Source organism: Ranitomeya variabilis, chromosome 2 (assembly GCF_051348905.1).
Source record: "Ranitomeya variabilis isolate aRanVar5 chromosome 2, aRanVar5.hap1, whole genome shotgun sequence".
Taxonomy (NCBI): Eukaryota; Metazoa; Chordata; class Amphibia; order Anura; family Dendrobatidae; genus Ranitomeya; species Ranitomeya variabilis.
This window is the reverse complement of record NC_135233.1, coordinates 877,888,587-877,912,571: the sequence shown is the minus strand read 5'-3', so window position 1 is coordinate 877,912,571 and position 23,985 is coordinate 877,888,587. Positions and strand designations below refer to the sequence as shown.

At 44.2% G+C, this 23,985-nt stretch overlaps 1 protein-coding gene across 1 annotated transcript in view; it reads left to right on the top strand.

Annotated features, from left to right (window-relative positions):
* LOC143808073 (putative cation-transporting ATPase 13A4) overlaps window positions 1–23,985 on the top strand; it is a 370,353-nt gene that overhangs the window by 84,089 nt on the left and 262,279 nt on the right. Inside the window, exon 2 of the mRNA XM_077290330.1 lies at window positions 4,140–4,313. Within this exon, the coding sequence (XP_077146445.1) occupies window positions 4,140–4,313 (174 nt within the window). The remainder of the gene's footprint in view (window positions 1–4,139; window positions 4,314–23,985) is intronic.

The window sequence follows — 23,985 nt, the reverse complement described above, 5'->3', positions numbered from 1 at the left end:
CTGTTACCCTTGTGAAAATACAACTGGGGGCTAAAAAATCATTTTTGTGAAAAAAAAAAGAATTTTTATTTTCACGGCTCTGCGTTAGAGCCGTGTAGAGAAACACTTGGGGGATCAAAGCTCTCAAACCACATCTAGATAAGTTCCTTAGGGGGTCTACTTTCCAAAACGGTGTCACTTGTGGGGGCGTTTAATGTTTAGGCACATCAGGGGCTCTGCAAACGCGACATGGCGTCCCATCTTAATTCCAGTCAATTTTGCATTGAAAAGTCAAATGGCGCTCCTCCCCTTCCGAGCTCTGCCATGCGCCCAAACAGTCATTTACCCCCACATATGGGGTATTGGCGTGCTCAGGACAAATTGCACAACAACTTTTGTGGTCTAATTTCTTTTCTTACCCTTGGGAAAATAAAAAATGGGGGGCAAAAATATAATTTTTGTGAAAAAAAATGATTTTTTATTTTTACGTCTCTGCATTATAAACTCCTGTGAAGCACTTGTTGGGTCAAAGGGCTCACCACACATCTAGATAAGTTCCTTAAGGGGTCTACTTTCCAAAATGGTGTCACTTGTGTGGGGTTTCAATGTTTAGGCACATCAGGGGCTCTCGAAACGCAACATGGCGTCCCATTTTAATTCCAGTCAATTTTGCATTGAAAAGTCAAATGCGCTCCTTCTCTTCCGAGCTCTGCTATGTGCCCAAACAGTGGTTTACCCCCATATATGGGGTATCGGCGTACTCAGGACAAATTGCACAACAACTTTTGCGGTCCAATTTCTTCTCTTACCCTTGGGAAAATAAAAAATTGGGGGTGAAAAGATAATTTTTGTAAAAATTTGATTTTTTATTTTTACGGCTATGCATTATAAACTTCTGTGAAGCACTTGGTGGGTCAAAGTGCTCACCACACATCTAGATAAGTTACTTAGGGGGTCTACTTTCCAAAATGGTGTCACTTGTGGGTGGTTTCAATGTTTAGGCACATCAGGGGCTCTCCAAACGCAACATGGCGTTCCATCTCAATTCCAGTCAATTTTGCATTGAAAAGTCAAATGCGCTCCTTCCCTTCCGAGCTCTGCGGTGCGCCCATACAGTGGTTTACCCCCACATATGGGGTATCAGCGTACTCAGCATAAATTGTACAACAACTTTTGGGGTCCATTTTCTCCTGTTACCCTAGGTAAAATAAAACAAATGGAGCTGAAATAAATTTTGTGTAAAAAAAATTTAAATGTTAATTTTTATTTAAACATTCCAAAAATTCCTGTGAAACACCTGAAGGGTTAATAAATTTCTTGAATGTGGTTTTGAGCACCTTGAGGGGTGCAGTTTTTAGAATGGTGTCCCACTTGGGTATTTTCTATCACATAGACCCCTCAAAATGACTTCAAATGAGATGTGGTCCCTAAAAAAAAATGGTGTTGCAAAAATGAGAAATTGCTTGTCAAATTTTAACCCTTATAACTCCCTAACAAAAAAAAATTTGGGTTCCTAAATTGTGCTGATGTAAAGTAGACATGTGGGAAATGTTACCTATTAAGTATTTTGTGTGACATATCTCTGTGATTTAAGGGCATAAAAATTCAAATTTGGAAAATTGCGAAATTTTCAAAATTTTTGCCAAATTTCCGGGGTTTTTTTTCACAAATAAATGCAAGTTATATCGAAGAAATTTTACCACTATCATGAAGTACAATATGTCACGAGAAATCGTCAGAATCGCCAAGATCCGTTGAAGCATTCCAGAGTTATAACCTCATAAAGGGGCAGTGGTCAGAATTGTAAAAACTGTCCCGGTCATTAACGTGCAAACCACCCTTGGGGGTAAAGGGGTTAAAAAAGACAAAATGTTGATCGTCCTTCAATGTAGTGCATCCTGCTCTCAACATATTGTCGGGATTCCATTACCATTTGAAAACCAAGAAAGGGTTTGACAGCTTGAGGTTTCATGGTGCACAATTTTGTATTATTTTTTTCAAAGTAACAGTCTCCTGTCTCCAATCACGTCATTCAAACTGCATTGCTGAGTATTCTCAAAAGCTTAACTGAAAAAAGACATCATTTTGAGTCACATTAGTAAACTTTATAGTCTTCCAAGGATTTAAAGTAATCTGTTTCATGCTTTTGACTGATTGGTGACATTTTTATCAGCCACAACTTTGCAGTGTTAGCAAGTTTTGGTGGAAGAGAAAAAAAATCCTTTCCTTTTTTTTCCTTACAGTTAGTTCTCCTTAACCCCGTGTGATTTTATATGTGATTTTTTATTTGAACATCGAGAAATGGATTTGGTAGGGGAAGATCGCACTTTTCTGACATTTGAAAAAAAACTTTTGGAACCATGCCTTGTTCAACGTCCACCATCTTGCAATGTACGATCTGTGCCTACAGTTTAACAGTTTACTGAATGCTTTTTTTTCCATCAGAAGCTGATTTCAGGGAAGCAACATTATTTTCTTTATCTGATACAATAACAGTCAAAAAAAAATCATGATCTTCAAGTGTTTCTGTGGAGAAAACGCACACTTTGCATGGAAATGTAATTAATTTTTTTGGCGTGGAAATGCCATTTACTTCTATATGTTGGAAATCTTGCACTGAAGCCCCATTAATAATCACTTTGGTAGATTAAGTTATACCTTTTATGTCTATCATTGGCGACTTATGGATGTACAAAATGCATATTGTGAAGTAGATTTTCATGGGCACATCCTGTATGTGGGTTCCAAGGCGTAATGGGGTGCATAGGACTATGCAGCAGGGCAGACATTGCTGTCACTGTGTAAACAAAGGAGTACGGGAGTACAAAATGCATATTGTGAAGTGGATTTTCATGGGCCCATCCAGTATGTGGGTTCAAAGGCTTATTGGGGTGCATATGAATTGGTAGCAGGGCAGGCCTTGAATTCAATGCAACACTTTTCCAGGAGTCCCCCCTGGACATCTTATGACAAGGGTATTGTGGTGCGTCGTAATTCTTGGCAGCCAATCCACTCCCAGCATAGGCTACAACAGTTTAGGAGACCCACAGTTTAAAAATGGCCCTTTAAGAAGACTAATGCCGCCTGATGCACCAGTACAAATAGGCTCTGTGACTTTAAGAGTTCCTCCTTCATAAATGAAACAAGATGGGTCTGCTTATGTGTCACACACCACATGGCCAGCTAGGGTTGTTAAATGTTACAATGACATTTCCCAGTGAATGCATTTGTAGTGATTGAAAGCAACGTTAAAGTTGAAAATTGCTTAAAAAACGCTGCGTCTATAGTAAGCCCAAGTGATGGAGGAAATTTTCGGTCTTGGGTTAGTTATTTGGCCTTACAAACAAGTCATTAACCTGCAAAGGATGCACCGTAACATATTTCCCAGCAAAATCCGTTTTGGTTTTGTTTTAGTGTGTTTTTTTGTGGCACCAGGAAAAATGGCATGAATCTCGGAAAAATTGTTTACAGCTGTGAACTAGGAGTCAGGAATGCTTCCAGGAGCGATCCCCATGATGTCCCCGTGTCATTTGAGCAGTGTTTCCATCATTTTCAGACGTTTTTAGACCTTTAAAAGACCCCCAAGGGGATCGTGGTAAAAATACTCGGGTCTCCCATAGACTTACATTGAGCTCGTTGCTCGGGTCGAGTACCCGACTATTCAAATTTTCTTGACCCGAGCAAAGAGCACCCAAGCATTTTAGTGCTTGCTCATCACTAGTAATTACAATTGCTCATTTTGCCTTTCTACCCAGTTAATTCTCTTTTTTTCCATTAGATCTATGATATTATGTGATTAAAACAGACTAGCTGAATACTTCTAAGCTCTATGTAGAAACAAGAGGTCTAATTATCCTGGGTCAGTCATAAGTTACTGCAAAAGTGAGGGGAGGAGCAGAGCAGCTGGGTCAAGAGTTGAAGTGGGGAAATTATTCATGTAGGGAAAAGATAAGTTCTGCTTCTACATAGAGCAGAGAAAAGAGAAGAATTAACTGGGTGGAAAGTCAAAATGTGCAATTGTAAGTACACAGTGCTATATAATATGATGACTGCAGTATATTAAGAAGACAAAAACTTGATGGGAGGAGGAGTGCTTCTTAAAACTAGAATTTCATTTTGCTCACTCTTTCATTGATTTTTTTTTTCATTCTTTCTTACAGGAAATATTTGGATACAGAACACTTCGATGGAAGAAAGCCCTTTGCCTTGCAGGTTATATATTTTCCTTTGGATTGCTTTGGCTTATATTTTACTGGAAACCTGAATGGGAAGTTTGGGCTTGCTGCAGCCCATGTACACTCCAGGAGGCAAATATTGTATTACTCAGAGAAACGGTAAAATATCACATATGTACTTATATATGTAATTGTTCTCAAATTATCTGTAAGCGGCTGATCAATTAAAGAAACAAAAGTGACAGTTATATGTATCGCAGTAATGATATTTCTACAACTACTTTTACATTCTCTCCAAACAAACGAGGATTCATGTTTCCTAATCTTTTTTTGCCCATTTACTGCCATCTCAAATATAACAACGGATATTCCCCAGTCCAACCTCATGCCCTGATGATATGTGTAAAATTTTTGATAGAGTACATATTTTTCAAGTTTTGAGGCTGACAATTTAACATCTACTGTATATGTACTGGGTGTTCCTCCAGTTTTACGTTAATGAAACTATGAACATAATTTTAAAAGTCAAATCTTATGGTGTTTCTGCTTGAAAAAAAATCCCTTCAAATTTGAGCACGAAATCAATTGAACCTGAAAAATAGCCCCATATACAAAAATAGCATAAAACACACCACTTCATGAAACCTGTTTTGTTTAATGATTTTTACATAAATTTTGGCAACAGAAAAATCCACATGATAAAACAGCATGTGCACACATCCTGTAGGCTCTGATGCTAATTTATCTGTGCCAGATAACACAGGATTCCTTCATGTAGTCCATGCTACAATATGATTAAGCTAGCTGCACGTGGTGGACCACAAATAAACAAAAAGAAGAGGTAGTTAGTGTCTCCCTTCTGGGTTGAATGAGCCTTTGTCCCATCAGTTAAAGGCTGTTTTTAACTAGTGCTGGATCCTACCCACCATTTAAAATTTTGAAGGCTTTTTGGCCTCATAGATGTCAACTTGATAAATCTTAGGCTAGAATCCCATCAGAGAAAAGTTGCCTTATTGTGCTTGATGGGCACACGCAAATTGGCCAATTTGTGTGCTAAGTACTTCCATTTTGTAAGTGTATTCTATATAGTAATAATGCAGCTTTATATATTTAATATTTGCATGCATCTTGGCACATACAGAATGCTGCTGTATTATTTGGTTTGGCATGAGGTTGACCTACACATATATGACTGATATGTACTGTATGTTGTAGTATTTTGCAAAGGACTTATGTATGTGTATAGAGTAACTAAACACTAATTTTTTAGCTAATTCTAGTCAGCATGGAAAGGTATTTACACTTGCAAGTCACTATGTTAATTGATTTGGCTTCAGTCCACTACAATGCACTGGGACTCTGGGAGTATGAACTCAGGTATTGAATGGAGAGGGACCTTAGGTGTGTCATCGCTAACCTGCAAGGTATTTAGAGCAGGTATCCTCCTCTCAGCGCTTAGAAGGATAGCGCTGTGTCCTGCATAAGTATAACTAAATCATGTGTTTATTCAACACTGCTGTACTACCTCTTGAAACCCATCGATCCAACAGAAAAAGGCTGCCTAAGGCTTCTTTTACACTTAACTGTTTTTTGCGGCCCGTTATTGCGGGCATTTTTTGTGGGCCGTATTGCCGCAATTTTCACGGTCTGCTGCAATAACGGACCGCAAAAAACTTGCGGTTCCCAATACTATAGCAGAAGTATTGGGAACAAAAAAACAGAGGTCCGCAAAACAGGAAGTCATGGTGCACCATAAAAACAACCTTCCGTTGTTTTTGTGGCCCCATTGATTTACAATGGAGGCCGTGTCCGTAAGCCGTGAAAAAGATCGAGCAGGCTTGATCTTTTTTCACGGCCATAAATACAGCCTTCCCGGCCATATGGCGCATGGTACACCGTGAAAATATTGCAGCCCCATAGAAATCTATTGGGGCCGCAAAAACGGGCCATAAAATCATGGCAAGTGTAAAAGAAGCCTAATCTGACAAAGGTACAACCATGCTGAAGGAGTTCCTGCTGATGCTACAGTACAGGAGGCACATTATGAAGTAAAGAAGTATGAAGTAGCGCTCATGAATGACACACAATGTGATCCTTCTGAGCACTGAGAGGAGGATACTTGCACTGAATAACTTGTAGGGGAGTGAACAAACTTCTTTGGTGTCTCCCTGTCTACTGCCAGAGTTCATACTCCTAGTCCATAGTAACTGAGTACAGAAAAGCCAGACAAGTAGACAAATGAATAAGCAGTAGTTTATTATTGGAAGCTGATTAATCTCTGTACTGTCCACCCATTCAACCATGAATATACAAGTGCTTCTCACAAAATTAGAATATCAGCAACAAGTTAAGTTATTTCAGTTCTTCAATACAAAAAGTGAAACTCGTATATTATATAAAGTAACTACAAACATAGTGAAATATCTCAAGTGTTTATTTCTGCTAATGTTGATGATTATACCTTACAGCCAATGAAAATCCAAAAGTCATTATCTTCGTAAATTAGAATACTTTATAACACCAACTTGAAAAATTGTTTTAAAATCCAAAATGTTGGCCTACTGAAATGTATGTTCAATAAATGCACTCAATGCTTGGTCGGGGTTCCTTTTGCATCAATTACTGCATCAATGTGGCGTGGCATGGAAGTGATCACCCTGTGGAACTGCTGAGGTGTTATGGATGCCCAGGTTGCTTTGATAGCAGCCTTCAGCTCGATTGCATTTTTGGGTTTAAGTTAAGGAAATAAATGAACATTTTATTAAAAGAATGGAAATTTTAGTGTAATTTCTGAAGGAAGCAAGAACTGCCAAAAATTTAAGGAAAGAGGGACCCAGACACACCCTTTATTGGACCTAAAGCAGGGCCTCATATACTACCTGCTTAAACTTTCATGTAATGGTACTCTGGAATTCATAAAGCCTGTGCACTAAGTGCAAAGCCTGCCAATGTCACCTAAGCATCATTGAAGGCACTAACTGTAGTGCCTCAATCAAATATTTTGAATAATGCATTTTTGTGGTACCCCTAACTCATAAAGGCTTTGCACACAGTGCAAAGCCAGAAAAAAGCATAAGGAGGGTTATTCATACACCCTTAAAGGCACCAACTGAAGTGCCTCATAAGAATTAAGAAAGTGTAGTTGTGGCACTTTTATACTCATAAAGGCTTTGCACACAGTGCAAAACCAGGAAAAAATTATAAAGAGGGTCATACAGTCTTCCATAGACCCTTGAATGCATCAACTTGCAGACCTCTTTCAAATATTGTGAAAGTGTAGATCATGTACTCCTGCACTAATAAAGGCTTTGCACTTTGTACAAAGCCAGAACATTTTTTTAAGGAGGGTAACACAGTCATCAATAGACCATTCAAAGCAAAAACTGTCAGGCCTCTTTCAAATATTTTGAAAGTGTAATTGATGTACTCTTACACTCATGAAGGCCTTGCTCAAAGTACAAAGCCAGGAAAAACGTATAAGTAGGGCCATCTATAGACCCTCAAAGGCAACAACTGAATTAAAATATTGAAGATTAAAAACACTTTATGTGCTGCTGTAATCTGGTGATTTGGAGAAGTCAGTACTAATCATGGCTTTGTTCATTTTAGTCAGAGTGAGCCTCTAAGCATTTTCTGTTGATACACGAAAGCATATGTCTGTTATGACCCCCTCAATGGCACTAAAAATCCACTCAGACAAGACGCTAGCAGCAGGGCATCAAAAAACCTCCAAGGTATAGAAGGACAGCTCATGCCAGATGTCCAGCTTTGAGACCAACAGCTGAAGGTCGCAGAAGCAGGATGAAGTCACTGCCCATAGATGGACTGATAAGGTACCCATAACAGCATGAGTGCATGCCGCATGCACGAGATTACGGCACCACAACTTCACGTAACAGACACTCTCACACACGCAGGCACACAGCACACACACACGCAGGCACACAGCACAGCTCACCTTCCCACAGCAGCAGCTCATCCCAGCAGCCTCTTCCTTGCTGGAAGCTTTCTGTCTGAGGCAGCACGCTGGATGATGATGGAGCGCCCCCACACCGCCGCAGGGCCGAGGGGTACCCGGAGCCGGGCCTCTGAGTTATCAGTTCTGGGGTTGTCACGGTGGCTAGACCCGGTCCGTGGCCCTGTCTGTCAGTGGGGGACGTCCGGTGCAATAAGTGGTGTTGTAACGGTGCAGTTGTGGGGTGCAGGTCGCGGTAAATAACGAGGACACCAGGTTGCAGTCTCTTTACCTCTTTACTGAAGATCTCTGGGTCCTCAGTCCAGAATACGGTTCACCAGGCTGCGCAAGTCCGGCCGGTCCAATGGCACCTCCAGAGTTCTCTTCCCAGGTGTAAATCGGTGCCTTCCTTCTTAGCGCTATGTGTTGTAGTCCTTCCCTGCTATGCTTACGGAAAGTACCCCACAACTGTTGTGTCTGTTTCTTAAGTTCCCTCACAACAACTCGATTAACTGATCTTCTGCTAATCATCCGTCCCTTCCTGATGTCACAGTTAGAACGGCACCCGTTTGTCGGGTAGGCCTGGAGTTCTTCCGGGACCCTAGAGTTGCCCCTCTCCCGCAATTGCCTCCCAAGACTTCATAGGTGATTTAGGTGAGACAGCCCGCCTGAGACTGACTGCCCTGCCGCTGTTTGGAGTATTGCTTGAAGCTGAATGTTATTCCACTCCCTCGGCGTTCCGGCCACCGGTAATGCGCCTCAGTAGGGTGTTGCTCCGGTCTTACAGCATGACCCCTACTGGTATTCTCCTATTGCTTGATCTCGTTTCTCACTCAGCACAATCTATCTCGCTTCTAGTCCTTTCTTGGGTCCCGCCGCTTCCCGGAGCTGGCGCGGACCCGTTACGTTCTTTTCAATGCCAAGCCTCTGTCAGGATCCCACCCCTGACAGAGACCCTACTGTCTCTTCCTCCACAACACCCTCTGCCACCAGGTGTTGCTTCGTCCAATCCAGTCAGCTTTCTGATCTAACTTCCTGCCTGACCCCAGTTTACCCACTATGGTGGGGAGTGGCCTAATGAATAGAACCCTTAGTTCCCCCCGGAGGCCCAGCTGTGAAATGTATTGGTGTCTGTGATACCTGATCAGATGAACTCCTTCAGTGCCATCGGACGCACCGTAGCTCCCCTTAGTGGCGGAGCCACAGTACTGCAACGACCAGGACTCTGGGGCGCTGCACTCCCTGTTGTGAATTTGGATTCTGGGCTCCCCCGGTGGCTACTGGTGGAATTGAACTGGTGTCTTCATCTTCTCTGTTCACCTGTTCCCATCAAGATGTGGGAGTCGCTATATAACCTTGCTGCTTTGTTAGTTGCTTGCCGGTCAACAATGTTATCAGAAGCCTCTCTGTGCTTGTTCCTGCTCCTAGACAACTACTAGATAAGTTGGACTCTTGTCCATGTTTGTTTTTGCATTTTTGTTCCAGTTCACAGCTGTAGTTTCGTTACTGTGTCTGGAAAGCTCTTGTGAACAGGAATTGCCACTCTGGTGTTATGAGTTAATGCCAGAGTTTTAAAGTAATTTCTGGATGGTGTTTTGATAGGGTTTTCAGCTGACCATGAAAGTGTTCTTTCTGTCTTCTGCTATGTAGTAAGTGGACCTCAAATTTGCTAAACCTATTTTCATACTACGTTTTGTTATTTCATCTTTATTCACCGCCAATACATGTGGGGGGCCTCTGTCTCCTTTCGGGGTATTTCTCTAGAGGTGAGCTAGGACTAATATTTTCCTCTGCTAGCATTATTTAGTCCTCCGGCTGGTGCTGGGCATCTAGAATCAACGTAGGCATGCTACCCGGCCACTGCTAGTTGTGTGTTAGGTTTAGTTCATGGTCAGCTCAGTTCCCATCTTCCAAGAGCTAGTTCCTATATATGCTGATGCTATGTTCTCTTGCCATTGAGATCATGACAGTTTGACCGGCCCACAAAGTGTTAATTGTTTGGGCTGAAGCAGGAGATAGAGAAGTGTTTAAGGGAATTTTTTTTTTTTTTTTCCCTTCAGAGTTTTGCTGCCTAGCCCTTAATTGCTGTCTAGCTGCTTCTTACCTCCTCTTAACCCTTGAATGGCTCTGTGTCCACCTGTTTGTAATGGATCTTCAGAGTGTAACTGCAGGTTTGAATAATCTCGCCACGAAGGTACAAAATTTGCAAGATTTTGTTTGTTATGCACCTGTATCTGAGCCGAGAATTCCTTTGCCGGAATTTTTCTCGGGGAATAGATCTGGGTTTCAGAATTTTCGAAATAATTGCAAATTATTTTTGTCCCTGAAATCTCGCTCTGCCGGAGACCCTGCACAGCAGGTCAGGATTGTGATTTCCTTGCTCCGGGGCGACCCTCAAGACTGGGCTTTTTCATTGACACCAGGGGATCCTGCGTTGCTCAATGTGGATGCGTTTTTTCTGGCCTTGGGGTTGCTTTATGACGAACCTCATTTGGAGCTTCAGGCAGAAAAAACTTTGATGTCCCTATCTCAGGGGCAAGATGAAGCGGAAATTTACTGCCAAAGATTCCGTAAATGGTCCGTGCTTACTCAGTGGAATGAGTGCGCCCTGGCGGCGACTTTCAGAGAGGGTCTCTCTGATGCCATTAAGGATGTTATGGTGGGGTTCCCTGTGCCTGCGGGTCTGAATGAGTCCATGACAATGGCTATTCAGATCGATAGGCGTTTGCGGGAGCGCAAACCAGTGCACCATCTGGCGGTGTCCACTGAGAAGTCGCCAGAGAGTATGCAGTGTGATAGAATTCTGTCCCGAAGCGAGCGGCAGAATTTTAGACGGAAAAATGGGTTGTGTTTCTATTGTGGTGATTCTACTCATGTTATATCAGCATGCTCTAAACGCACTAAAAAGCTTGGTAAATCTGTTTCCATTTGCACCTCACCGTCTAAGTTTATTCTATCTGTGACCCTGATTTGCTCTTTGTCATCTATTACCACGGACGCCTATGTCGACTCTGGCGCCGCTTTGAGTCTTATGGATTGGTCCTTTGCCAAACGCTGTGGGTATGATTTAGAGCCTTTGGAGACTCCTATTCCTCTGAAGGGGATTGACTCCACCCCATTGGCTAATAATAAACCACAATACTGGACACAAGTAACTATGCGTACTAATCCGGATCACCAGGAGATTATTCGCTTTCTGGTGCTGTATAATCTACATGATGATTTGGTGCTAGGATTGCCTTGGCTGCAATCTCACAACCCAGTCCTCGACTGGAGAGCTATGTCTGTGTTGAGCTGGGGATGTAAGGGGGCTCATGGGGATGTACCTGTGGTTTCCATTTCATCATCTATTCCCTCTGAAATTCCTGAGTTCCTGTCTGACTATCGTGACGTCTTTGAAGAATCCAAGCTTGGTTCGTTACCTCCGCACCGAGAGTGCGATTGTGCCATAGATTTAATCCCGGGTAGTAAATACCCAAAGGGTCGTTTATTTAATCTGTCTGTGCCTGAACATGCTGCTATGCGAGAATATATAAAGGAGTCCTTGGAAAAGGGACATATTCGTCCATCGTCATCTCCCTTAGGAGCCGGTTTTTTCTTTGTGTCAAAAAAAGACGGCTCTTTGAGACCATGTATTGATTATCGGCTTTTGAATAAAATCACTGTTAAATATCAATACCCATTGCCGTTGCTGACTGATTTGTTTGCTCGCATAAAGGGGGCCAAGTGGTTCTCTAAGATTGACCTTCGTGGGGCGTATAATTTGGTGCGAATCAGGCAGGGGGATGAGTGGAAAACCGCATTTAATACGCCCGAGGGCCACTTTGAGTATTTAGTGATGCCTTTTGGTCTTTCAAATGCTCCGTCAGTTTTCCAGTCCTTTATGCATGATATTTTTCGCGATTATTTGGATAAATTTATGATTGTGTATCTGGATGATATTCTGATTTTTTCGGATGACTGGGACTCTCATGTCCAGCAAGTCAGGAGGGTTTTTCAGGTTTTGCGGTCTAATTCTTTGTGTGTGAAGGGTTCTAAGTGTGTTTTTGGGGTACAGAGGATTTCCTTTTTGGGATATATTTTTTCCCCCTCTTCCATTGAAATGGATCCTGTCAAGGTTCAAGCTATTTGTGATTGGACGCAGCCCTCTTCTCTTAAGAGTCTTCAGAAATTTTTGGGCTTTGCTAACTTTTATCGTCGATTTATTGCTGGTTTTTCGGATATTGCTAAGCCATTGACCGATTTGACTAAGAAGGGTGCTGATGTTGCTGATTGGTCCCCTGATGCTGTGGAGGCCTTTCGGGAGCTTAAGCGCCGTTTTTCCTCTGCCCCTGTGTTGCGTCAGCCTGATGTTGCTCTACCTTTTCAGGTTGAGGTCGACGCTTCTGAGATCGGAGCTGGGGCAGTGTTGTCGCAGAAAAGTTCTGACTGCTCCGTGATGAGGCCTTGTGCCTTCTTTTCCCGTAAATTTTCGCCCGCTGAGCGGAATTATGATGTTGGGAATCGGGAGCTTTTGGCCATGAAGTGGGCTTTTGAGGAGTGGCGCCATTGGCTTGAGGGGGCCAGACATCAGGTGGTGGTATTGACGGACCACAAAAATTTGATTTATCTTGAGACCGCCAGGCGCCTGAATCCTAGACAGGCGCGCTGGTCATTATTTTTCTCTCGGTTTAATTTTGTGGTGTCATACCTACCGGGTTCTAAGAATGTTAAGGCGGATGCCCTTTCTAGGAGTTTTGAGCCTGACTCGCCTGGTAACTCTGAGCCCACAGGTATCCTTAAGGATGGAGTGGTATTGTCAGCCGTTTCTCCAGACCTGCGGCGGGCCTTGCAGGAGTTTCAGGCGGATAGACCTGATCGTTGCCCACCTGATAAACTGTTTGTTCCTGATGATTGGACCAGTAGAGTAATCTCTGAGGTTCATTCTTCTGCGTTGGCAGGTCATCCTGGCATTTTTGGTACCAGGGATTTGGTGGCAAGGTCCTTCTGGTGGCCTTCCCTGTCACGAGATGTGCGAGGCTTTGTGCAGTCTTGTGACGTTTGTGCTCGGGCTAAGCCTTGTTGTTCTCGGGCTAGTGGATTATTGTTGCCCTTGCCTATTCCTAAGAGGCCTTGGACGCACATCTCGATGGATTTTATTTCAGATCTGCCTGTTTCTCAGAAGATGTCTGTCATCTGGGTGGTGTGTGACCGTTTCTCTAAGATGGTCCATTTGGTTCCTCTGCCCAAGTTGCCTTCTTCTTCCGAGTTGGTTCCTCTGTTTTTTCAAAATGTTGTTCGTTTGCATGGTATTCCTGAGAATATCGTTTCTGACAGAGGGACTCAATTCGTGTCTAGATTTTGGCGGGCATTCTGTGCTAGGATGGGCATAGATTTATCTTTTTCGTCCGCTTTCCATCCTCAGACGAATGGCCAGACCGAGCGGATTAATCAGACCCTGGAGACATATCTGAGGTGTTTTGTGTCTGCTGACCAGGATGATTGGGTTGCTTTTTTGCCATTGGCGGAGTTCGCTCTCAATAATCGGGCCAGCTCTGCCACTTTGGTGTCCCCGTTTTTCTGTAATTCGGGGTTTCATCCTCGATTTTCCTCTGGTCAGGTGGAATCTTCGGATTGTCCTGGAGTGGATGCTGTGGTGGAGAGATTGCATCAGATCTGGGGGCAGGTGGTGGACAATTTGAGGTTGTCCCAGGAGAAGACTCAGCTTTTTGCCAACCGCCACCGTCGTGTTGGTCCTCGGCTTTGTGTTGGGGATTTGGTGTGGTTGTCTTCTCGTTTTGTCCCTATGAGGGTCTCTTCTCCTAAGTTTAAGCCTCGGTTCATCGGCCCGTATAAGATATTGGAGATTCTTAACCCTGTTTCCTTCCGTTTGGACCTCCCAGCATCCTTTTCTATTCATAACGTTTTTCATCGGTCATTGTTGCGCAGGTATGAGGTACCGGTTGTGCCTTCCGTTGAGCCTCCTGCTCCGGTGTTGGTTGAGGGTGAGTTGGAGTACGTTGTGGAGAAAATCTTAGACTCTCGTGTTTCCAGACGGAGACTCCAGTATCTGGTCAAGTGGAAGGGATACGGCCAGGAGGATAATTCTTGGGTAATGCATCTGATGTTCATGCCTCTGATCTGGTTCGTGCCTTTCATAGGGCCCATCCTGATCGCCCTGGTGGTTCTGGTGAGGGTTCGGTGCCCCCTCCTTGAGGGGGGGGTACTGTTGTGAATTTGGATTCTGGGCTCCCCCGGTGGCTACTGGTGGAATTGAACTGGTGTCTTCATCTTCTCTGTTCACCTGTTCCCATCAAGATGTGGGAGTCGCTATATAACCTTGCTGCTTTGTTAGTTGCTTGCCGGTCAACAATGTTATCAGAAGCCTCTCTGTGCTTGTTCCTGCTCCTAGACAACTACTAGATAAGTTGGACTCTTGTCCATGTTTGTTTTTGCATTTTTGTTCCAGTTCACAGCTGTAGTTTCGTTACTGTGTCTGGAAAGCTCTTGTGAACAGGAATTGCCACTCTGGTGTTATGAGTTAATGCCAGAGTTTTAAAGTAATTTCTGGATGGTGTTTTGATAGGGTTTTCAGCTGACCATGAAAGTGTTCTTTCTGTCTTCTGCTATGTAGTAAGTGGACCTCAAATTTGCTAAACCTATTTTCATACTACGTTTTGTTATTTCATCTTTATTCACCGCCAATACATGTGGGGGGCCTCTGTCTCCTTTCGGGGTATTTCTCTAGAGGTGAGCTAGGACTAATATTTTCCTCTGCTAGCATTATTTAGTCCTCCGGCTGGTGCTGGGCATCTAGAATCAACGTAGGCATGCTACCCGGCCACTGCTAGTTGTGTGTTAGGTTTAGTTCATGGTCAGCTCAGTTCCCATCTTCCAAGAGCTAGTTCCTATATATGCTGATGCTATGTTCTCTTGCCATTGAGATCATGACAACTCCCCCTGGTTAAACACAGTACTCCGGGACTGGGAAGAAAACAACAATACAAGTTAGCAAAAAGACATACAATTTTGTTGAGTGCAATAACAATAAGCATATTTGAACAGGCTTCCCTTTATGGGAGGTAAGGACACTTGAACGTTACAAACATAGTAAAATATCATAGCAACATGCTATAATTAACTTCTGTTACCCAACCGGGTATTCTACTAAGTGCAAAATTGTTGAACAATAATTTAACATTGCCTTTAAGGACATACACTCTTAATCCACTAAAGACCTTCCTATAATCACATTATAAGGTAATTTAACTTTTTCCATTCTCCTTCTTTAAATCTGCAGGACCGCCTGTCCTATCGGCACCAGACCTACTGCCTCTCCTTTCAGTTACAGGACCGCCCCGTTCAGCCAGGGCCTACTGCCTTTTCAACTACTATACACAGTATAGAACATAACATTGCTTTCAGTTTAAGAGCACTGAGTCATCTCTACTTGACTCCTATCAGGACTCAAGGTTTACCTTCTATCCTAACTTTCTATCAGCATTATCAAAACATTTTCTATCAAACATTAAGCCTTCTCATTATCTTTCTTCCTTTCATGCATGCTGGACACCACGTCTATCCCTACGGGTCCACTGCATCCTTCTTCTATCTTTCACCTTTTACTTCTCAGAGTACATCATCAGTATTTCTTCACATTTAACTAATTAAACACATATAACTGTCTCGTACAAACATTATCATCACTTTTCTCTCATCAACATTATTGCTACTTGTCTTAAGCAATATCGGCAAATGAACATCCCCTTTAAGAGGGGACCAAGTCTCTGCGGGGTAGCGTATCTTCTCAAGCTACCAGTCCATACTCAGCAAAGGTTCCAGTACGGTATCTTCGCAAAGAGTCTTTCTTTAAGTAAAACCAGGACGGGTTTTAGCAGCAAAACAGCAAGGAAGTAAACAGTTAACTATTTACAGTTTCAGGTTTCCGAGGTTTAGTTGGACGGCTTCCAGGGCTGCACCTGGCACTTAACCCTTCTTGGCCTGGGCAAAGTGAGGTCCAGGGTTACACCCAGTGCTGGACAAACGCCGTTAATCCGTCCTTCATGTATGGTTAAATCATGCGCAGCGATGGAGGTCTGCGCAGCTTGAGTATGGGCATTTGCTGCAGCAGAGGTAGCGGCCGCTGCAAGATCAGTCACTGGAACGGAGTCAGCAGCTGTGGCACTAGCAGTCACTGGAGGGGTGTCGGTCGTCAGGACAGGGTCGTCTTTCATACCTGCTTCAGATGCGGTCCCTCCGGTGCCGGTCTGCTCTGCCTCCGCTGGGGTCTGGAACGCTGGTTGCAGGGCCTTGTGCTGCGACATTGTCATCTCTGCTTGCAGCATACCCCTTTCCGGCAGGGCCTTGCTTTCCAGCTTCGGAGCGCTGGGACTTCTTCCCTGCTCCGGACCAGATGAGGCTGCCGACAGATGTCCGGTGAGGCTCCTGATGATGGCCTTCTTCCACCCGGCCTCAGTGCTCAGCTGCGTCCGCCGGGGTCGGTCGCTGAGCTCGTCCACTCCGGCCTGTAGGAATTCAGCATCAGCGGTGGAGGCCTGGTTGCGGTGCCCCTCCGGGTGGCTGGGGGAGTCCTCTGCTCCGACCCCACGCTCCGGCTCCGGGCGGCTCGCCATGGCGTCCTCCATGTCGCTCGCTCCTTCTTCCTGGTCCTTTTCCCGCTCTCTTCTTCGTGGGCGGTTTCGTTTTCGTTGTCTCTGCCCACCATTAAGGATCAGGAGGCGGATCTCGGCTGCTGACGGACACGTCCTCAAGGGGCCGAGATATTTAGACTGGGCGGCCATTGTCTTTCGCGCTCTTCAGCTTGTTCACGCCCACTTCCACACCCTTCTTCTTCTCCTGCGCTCTCCTCAGCGCTGTAATGGCGGCGGTTTTGGCGGGAACTTTTGGCGGTAAATGGCGCAGCACAGTCTTTGCAATAAAGTACAGTCCAAGCACAATAAATCACAGTTCCAAGGCACACATGACCTGATTCTTCAGGCTTAAGTAGATCCTGTTCGTGACGCCAAGTTGGAGCGCCCCCACACTGCCGCAGGGCCGAGGGGTACCCGGAGCCGGGCCTCTGAGTTATCAGTTCTGGGGTTGTCACGGTGGCTAGACCCGGTCCGTGGCCCTGTCTGTCAGTGGGGGACGTCCGGTGCAATAAGTGGTGTTGTAACGGTGCAGTTGTGGGGTGCAGGTCGCGGTAAATAACGAGGACACCAGGTTGCAGTCTCTTTACCTCTTTACTGAAGATCTCTGGGTCCTCAGTCCAGAATACGGTTCACCAGGCTGCGCAAGTCCGGCCGGTCCAATGGCACCTCCAGAGTTCTCTTCCCAGGTGGAAATCGGTGCCTTCCTTCTTAGCGCTATGTGTTGTAGTCCTTCCCTGCTATGCTTACGGAAAGTACCCCACAACTGTTGTGTCTGTTTCTTAAGTTCCCTCACAACAACTCGATTAACTGATCTTCTGCTAATCATCCGTCCCTTCCTGATGTCACAGTTAGAGCGGCACCCGTTTGTCGGGTAGGCCTGGAGTTCTTCCTGGACCCTAGAGTCGCCCCTCTCCCGCAATTGCCTCCCAAGACTTCATAGGTGATTTAGGTGAGACAGCCCGCCTGAGACTGACTGCCCTGCCGCTGTTTGGAGTATTGCTTGAAGCTGAATGTTATTCCACTCCCTCGGCGTTCCGGCCACCGGTAATGCGCCTCAGTAGGGTGTTGCTCCGGTCTTACAGCATGACCCCTACTGGTATTCTCCTATTGCTTGATCTCGTTTCTCACTCAGCACAATCTATCTTGCTTCTAGTCCTTTCTTGGGTCCCGCCGCTTCCCGGAGCTGGCGCGGACCCGTTACGTTCTTTTCAATGCCAAGCCTCTGTCAGGATCCCACCCCTGACAGAGACCCTACTGTCTCTTCCTCCACAACACCCTCTGCCACCAGGTGTTGCTTCGTCCAATCCAGTCAGCTTTCTGATCTAACTTCCTGCCTGACCCCCAGTTTACCCACTATGGTGGGGAGTGGCCTAATGAATAGAACCCTTAGCTCCCCCCGGAGGCCCAGCTGTGAAATGTATTGGTGTCTGTGATACCTGATCAGATGAACTCCTTCAGTGCCATCGGACGCACCGTAGCTCCCCTTAGTGGCGGAGCCACAGTACTGCAACGACCAGGACTCTGGGGCGCTGCACTGACGTCATCCAGCTGGGGTGTCTCAGACAGGAAGCAGAACGCCGGGAGGTGAGATGCTCCTTGTGAGTCTGTGCGCCTGCATGTGTGTATGTGTGTGTCTGTGTGCCTGCATGTGTGTGTATGTGTGTGCGGTGCTTTGTGCGTGTGTGTGGTGGGGCTTTACCTGTGGGCAGTGTTAGCTGCAGCGTGTGGCTAACGCTGCCCGCTATTAAAGAGAAATGGTATTCACACCTCTCCACGCCCATAGGGGCGTGGGGAAGCGTGAATATTCATTTTGCTTTAGCAGCGGGGACAGGATCCTGTCTCCAGCTGCTGCTACGCTGGCACAGGGCGGGCCCGCTTGACTCAGGGGCCCCATAGCCACTGGCTGGGGGCCCCTAGAGCAGTGGGGCCCTAGGCAGCTGCTGGCCAGTATGCCAGCGGGTGTCAGTGCCTGGGCCCACCGGAGAATCCTCCGGTTCTCTGATGGGCCAGTCCGAGCCTGGAGGTAAGACTAGTTTAACCATTCTATCACCTGTATGACCATAGTAATAGCTTAAAAGCATCCCAGGGGGGTGATAGATTCCATTTAACAACAAACAACCTAACTTATTGGCAACTGTGTCTCATAATCATTTACCTCCATAGACAAAATTTGCCGCTCCCCTCCATCATCTTCTTGTGACCGTCGTGCTCTAAGGTTTGTGCACCACTAAACAGCATGTCCTCCTTTTCCTCTTGGAAGATGCAGGGTTTGAGACGACAATCAAGAAATTATGTTGTAAAGAACTCCTCGAAGTGTCCTAGTGTTGGGATCACTGATCTTTTGGGACTCAACACGCAGCAAGCAAAGCAATTTTGGAATTTTGGAGTTTAAAACCACTGTAATGTAACACAAAGCAAGTAAAACTGAATGAATGACTAATTCAATCCAGAAGATTTTTTTTTGGAGTTTTATACATCACCATAATGTCACACTAAGCAGTGGGTTAAAGTCTATGGATGACTAACTGAATAGAGAAAAAATGTAGAACTTTTTTTTACCTTTATATAGCACCATAATGTAGCACTAATGATGTTATGCTCTATGAATGACTAATTCAATCCAGAAAAAAATGTTGAACTTTTTTTTAGTTTTATATACCACCATAATGTAACACTAACCACGTTAAACTCAATGGATGACCAATTCAATCCAGAAAAATATTGTGAACATTTTTTGAGTTTTATTTACCACTGTAATGTTACACTAAGCATGTTAAACTCTATGGATGACAATACAGTAAATTTTTTCACACCCCCAATAAAAGAATGTGTGGCAGCTATATATTTAGCAATGGACTGTAAAGCCCTATCCCCTGCCTAGAGACTGTATTTTGCCTCTCTCTCTGCTAATGCAACTGTCCCTAAGCTTAATGTAGAATGTATCAGATACAAACAGCAAAGCACAATATAAGCCCTTAGCAGGACTGTTAGTATGATTTTTTCAGCATGAGCACCAGTATCAACTTTGGAGGACTCTGATTAAACTGTGCACAAACAGGCCTGGATAACTGCTCTTTTCCTCTGAACACAACTGTACCTGATATGTGAAGTGGCATCAGTGTGGTGGTGCCTGTCCTTTTATAACCTCTGATGAGGTAATGCGGCCAGCCAATCAGAGTAATGCCACTACCAAGATGGCTACAGCATTACAGTGACTGACAGGCAATTACCACATGTTTATTTGCTGTTTAACAGGTGCCAAACATGCAGGGTAGGGATTCTAGCTTCAAATTCGAGCATCAACCAAAATTAATCAAGGGCCAAGCACATCCAAAACACCCATACTGAAGCGATAGCTGAGTATCACTGAGCGCGTTCGTTCATCCCTACAAATGACCTCTTGAGTTGCATGGGCTGCAAACACATACTTTGCTTCTGTAGATGACAAGGCTACAGACACTTGTTTTCTGCTTTACCAAGAAATTGAACTTTCTCCTAGCTTGAACAATTATTTGCTTGTCAATTTACGATCACTTAAGTCACCAGTCCAGTCTGCATCCACATAACCTGTGAGCTTTAGGTTTCTTGTTGTACATATCCTGAAATTTATGTCTTAAGTCTCTTTCAAATATCAAAGAACTCTCTTAACAGAATTCTAGTCCTTTTGGTGTGTTTTTTTCCACATATCTGCAGAATATTTCAATTGTTACTGCGCTATGTTGCTATGTATGGAAGTGCCCCCACTGCCAGTCTGTATTTCTCATTGTTATGTTACAGATGTTCTCCTTCCAACTTTAAGTAGGATTGTTCCATTGGAGTTGATATTCCTTTGGCTACTGACATTCCAAACTGATTCAGAATTGCATTGATTTTTGCACTTTGGTTTAGAATAAACCTACCATGTTCTTCTCTTTGGACCTGGATTGCTAGATTCCGAATTTTAGTCATATTTGCAATTTCTGTTTCTTATTGATGAACCATAATCACATTGTCCACATATAAGAGGACATACATATACTTTTCATCAGTACATTTTGAATATAAACACAAATCTGCTTGACGTCGTTTAAAACCTTCTTCCAATAAGACTTTGTTCATTTTGGTGTTCTATCCTCTTGCCAATTGCTTAAGACAATGGAGAAATTTTTGAAGTTTGCAAATGAGATTATCTTTATCCTTTTAGATATAACCCTCAGGTTGAATCATGTCTTAAAAAACAATTTAAATGTGATTGCTTTGTCTTGTGGTAGTTGATGAAGGGACTTCATTTCCTCATTAGCAGCATTAATCCACTTCAGCTTTTCATGAACAGGTAGTTGTTGTATGCCATTCCATGACTGTGGTTCTTACTCAGGTATTTTGACAAAGTAGGATAGATGCTTTGCTAGTATGCTCTTGCTTGATCTCGATGATCTCCTGACTTCAGGTTCATCTGATTTTTCTGTTGTTTCTTCAGTGGTTGAAGAACCTAAACTAACTTCTACATCCTTTTTCGTGTTATTTGGAAATTGTGATCGAGATTGTTGTTGCTTCAGCTGGACTGCTGCTATGATGTCATGAAAGTTTAGTGAACCAAAGCTCTAATCAATCATTATAGCTCTGCTTATTTTGACCTTTTTTGTTTTTGTGTGCAGGATTCTATGTCCTTTCTGGGTTTCATTGTAGCCCAAAAGGATAGCCTCTTTTGCATGAGATTCCCACATGGTACATTTTTCCTTGGTAATTTGTACAAATACTTTACTTCTGATTAATGTTATGTGTTCTATTTCAGGCTTCCTGCTGTACCATCGCGCAAATAGAGTTTTCTCAGTAGCTTTACCTGGTAGTCCATTTTAAAGGTAGCAAGCTATCATCATTGTTTCACCCCAACATGTTGCTGGCCAACCTAAATCCAATAACATACTTTTTCCACTTTCAAAAAAAGTGTCCTGTTCCTTCTTTCTGCTACTACATTTTGTTTGGGGTCGTAGCCTGAAACACAATTCAATTTTTTATCTTAAAACACTTTGTGTCTCTTTACTTGTATATTCAGTTCCACTGCCTGCACCCAGAAGTTTTGGCAATCTCTCAAATTTGTTATATACTTCAGCAAGATATATTTCAAGTTTATCTGGAACTTCATCTTTGCTGTGAAGTATATTGTCACTGGGTTACTGCAGCAGTGTGGAGCCAGAAGAACGCAGCGTCTGATTGCTCGTACTCCAGCACAGAGAAGAAACACTTCTCCTTCATTTTAATGGTGTTTTTTCCTTTTGGCAGAACAGGAGTTAATCGACCATGTTGGAAAACTCTGAGCTCACAGCTGAGCACAGTTAGCCACTCCCTTCTCCTTTATAATCTGGGCTCTGATGCAAATCTATGTCAATGCTAGCATTTGCTGCATGGCTCCAGGAGGAAGAGGTGTTCATATGAGAAGGAGTGTTGGAAGAGTTAAATGTGACTGTTGTGTGGTTTGTAAGTGTGGTAACTACCTTCCCTTCTCTACTTTTGTTTATTCTCCAACCTATACTCCATGGTGCATTCCTCTGTTATGTGAGTGAATATTTTGTATGCCTGGAGTTTTCTGCTAACCCTTGTTAGTGTAGCCTTGTTTGTCAGGTTGGTGTACTGTGGTGCACAGTAGCACCCCTCTTCCCTGGGTATAAGAAGAGAACAGACATATGGCTAATTCAGGAGATAAGGCAAGGGTGGAATAGGGAGAGCTACGGCGCCCCTTAGTGGTAGGGTCAGGGAAGCAGCCCCTGGAAGTGAGTCACCCGACAGCTGTGTTGTAACATTAGCTCTGACCATAACCATTTTTTCTGATCCATTATGGATCCAATCACTGCTCTTACAAGGCAACTGCAGAAGCTCAGTCTGGAGGCTGCAGATTTATTCATGGTTGCTTTGCAGAACCCTAATACAGTCGTTTCAGATAGTGGAGGAACTTTTTCTGGCACTGGGCCTTATATATGATGACCCTGATTGAGTCTCCTTAGTTGAGTCCACACTGCACCAACTTCAGCAAAGAGACTGGCTGGCAGAGGAGAATTGCTCTGTGTTTCGGAGGTGGGCCATGGATACTCAGTGGAATTACCCCGTACTCCGTAGAATGTTCTGTGAGGAACTTTCAGTGAGGGTGAAGGGTGCGTTGGCTTTGTATGAGACTCCAGTCTCCCTTGAGGTAGCCATGTCTCTGGCAATCCAGGTTGATTGTCATCTTTACCAGAGACATAGGGAAACACCTCTGGGTACGAGAGGTCCGGGGTGAAGGGAGATCAGTACTGAGTCAACTGAGAAACCCATGCAGGTGGGTGTGGCATCTCACTCTGGTAAACTGTGTGTTGTATGGCGAAAAGGGGACTGTATTTCTACTGTGGAAAACAGTGCCATTTCATGGGCACATGTCTTTTTCGACCACATAGTAAAACAGACTCCGGAAATCTAGGTGGCCCGGCTTGCAGGGAGGTTAGCAACCCAGGTATACTCATCACCTCCATGGGTAGGGCACAATTTTTTCTTCCAGCTGAAATCCACCTGGGTGAGATTAAGGTGGATGTGTCTGCATTTTTGTACAGTGGAACAGAGTTTAATTTGATCGACGCTAGGCTCATCCAGGTTCAAGACCTCATTCCACATACTCTGTCCAGACGCATACCCATAATCGCCATAAACTCCGCCCCCTTGAGACAGGGGTATTTTACTCAAGTTGTCCGAGGTTTACATCTTCAGGTGGGGGCAATGCCCTCTGAAGTAATAGACTGTATGTGCTAGAGGGTCTCTCCTCACCTGTGGTTCTTAGACATCCTTGGCTCGCTTTGCACAATTCTGTAGATGTTTGTAAGACTCAGGAAGTGGTAAAGTGGAGTGTGTATTGTCAAGGATACTGCTTGGGTATCTGGTTTGTTAGGGTGCATACACAGTCTGTGCTGAAATACTTGTTGGATTTTGGGGATGTGTTCTTGGTGCAGGGTGCCAAGAATTCCGCCCCATCATCTTTAAGATTGCGCCATTAATCTCGTTCCTGGTGCCAAGCTGTCTAAAAGCAGACTATATAATATATCTGGTCCAGAAAGGCAGGCCATGAAGAACGACATCGCGGAAAGCCAGGCTAAAGGTCATATCAGACATCCTCATCTCCCATTGCTGCTGGGTTCTTTTTTGTAAAGAAAAAAGATGGGGGTTTATGGCCATGCTTGGATTTCCACGAACGCAATACCATATCTGCTCTCACTCATCCCGGACCAATTTAATCAGATTGTAGGAG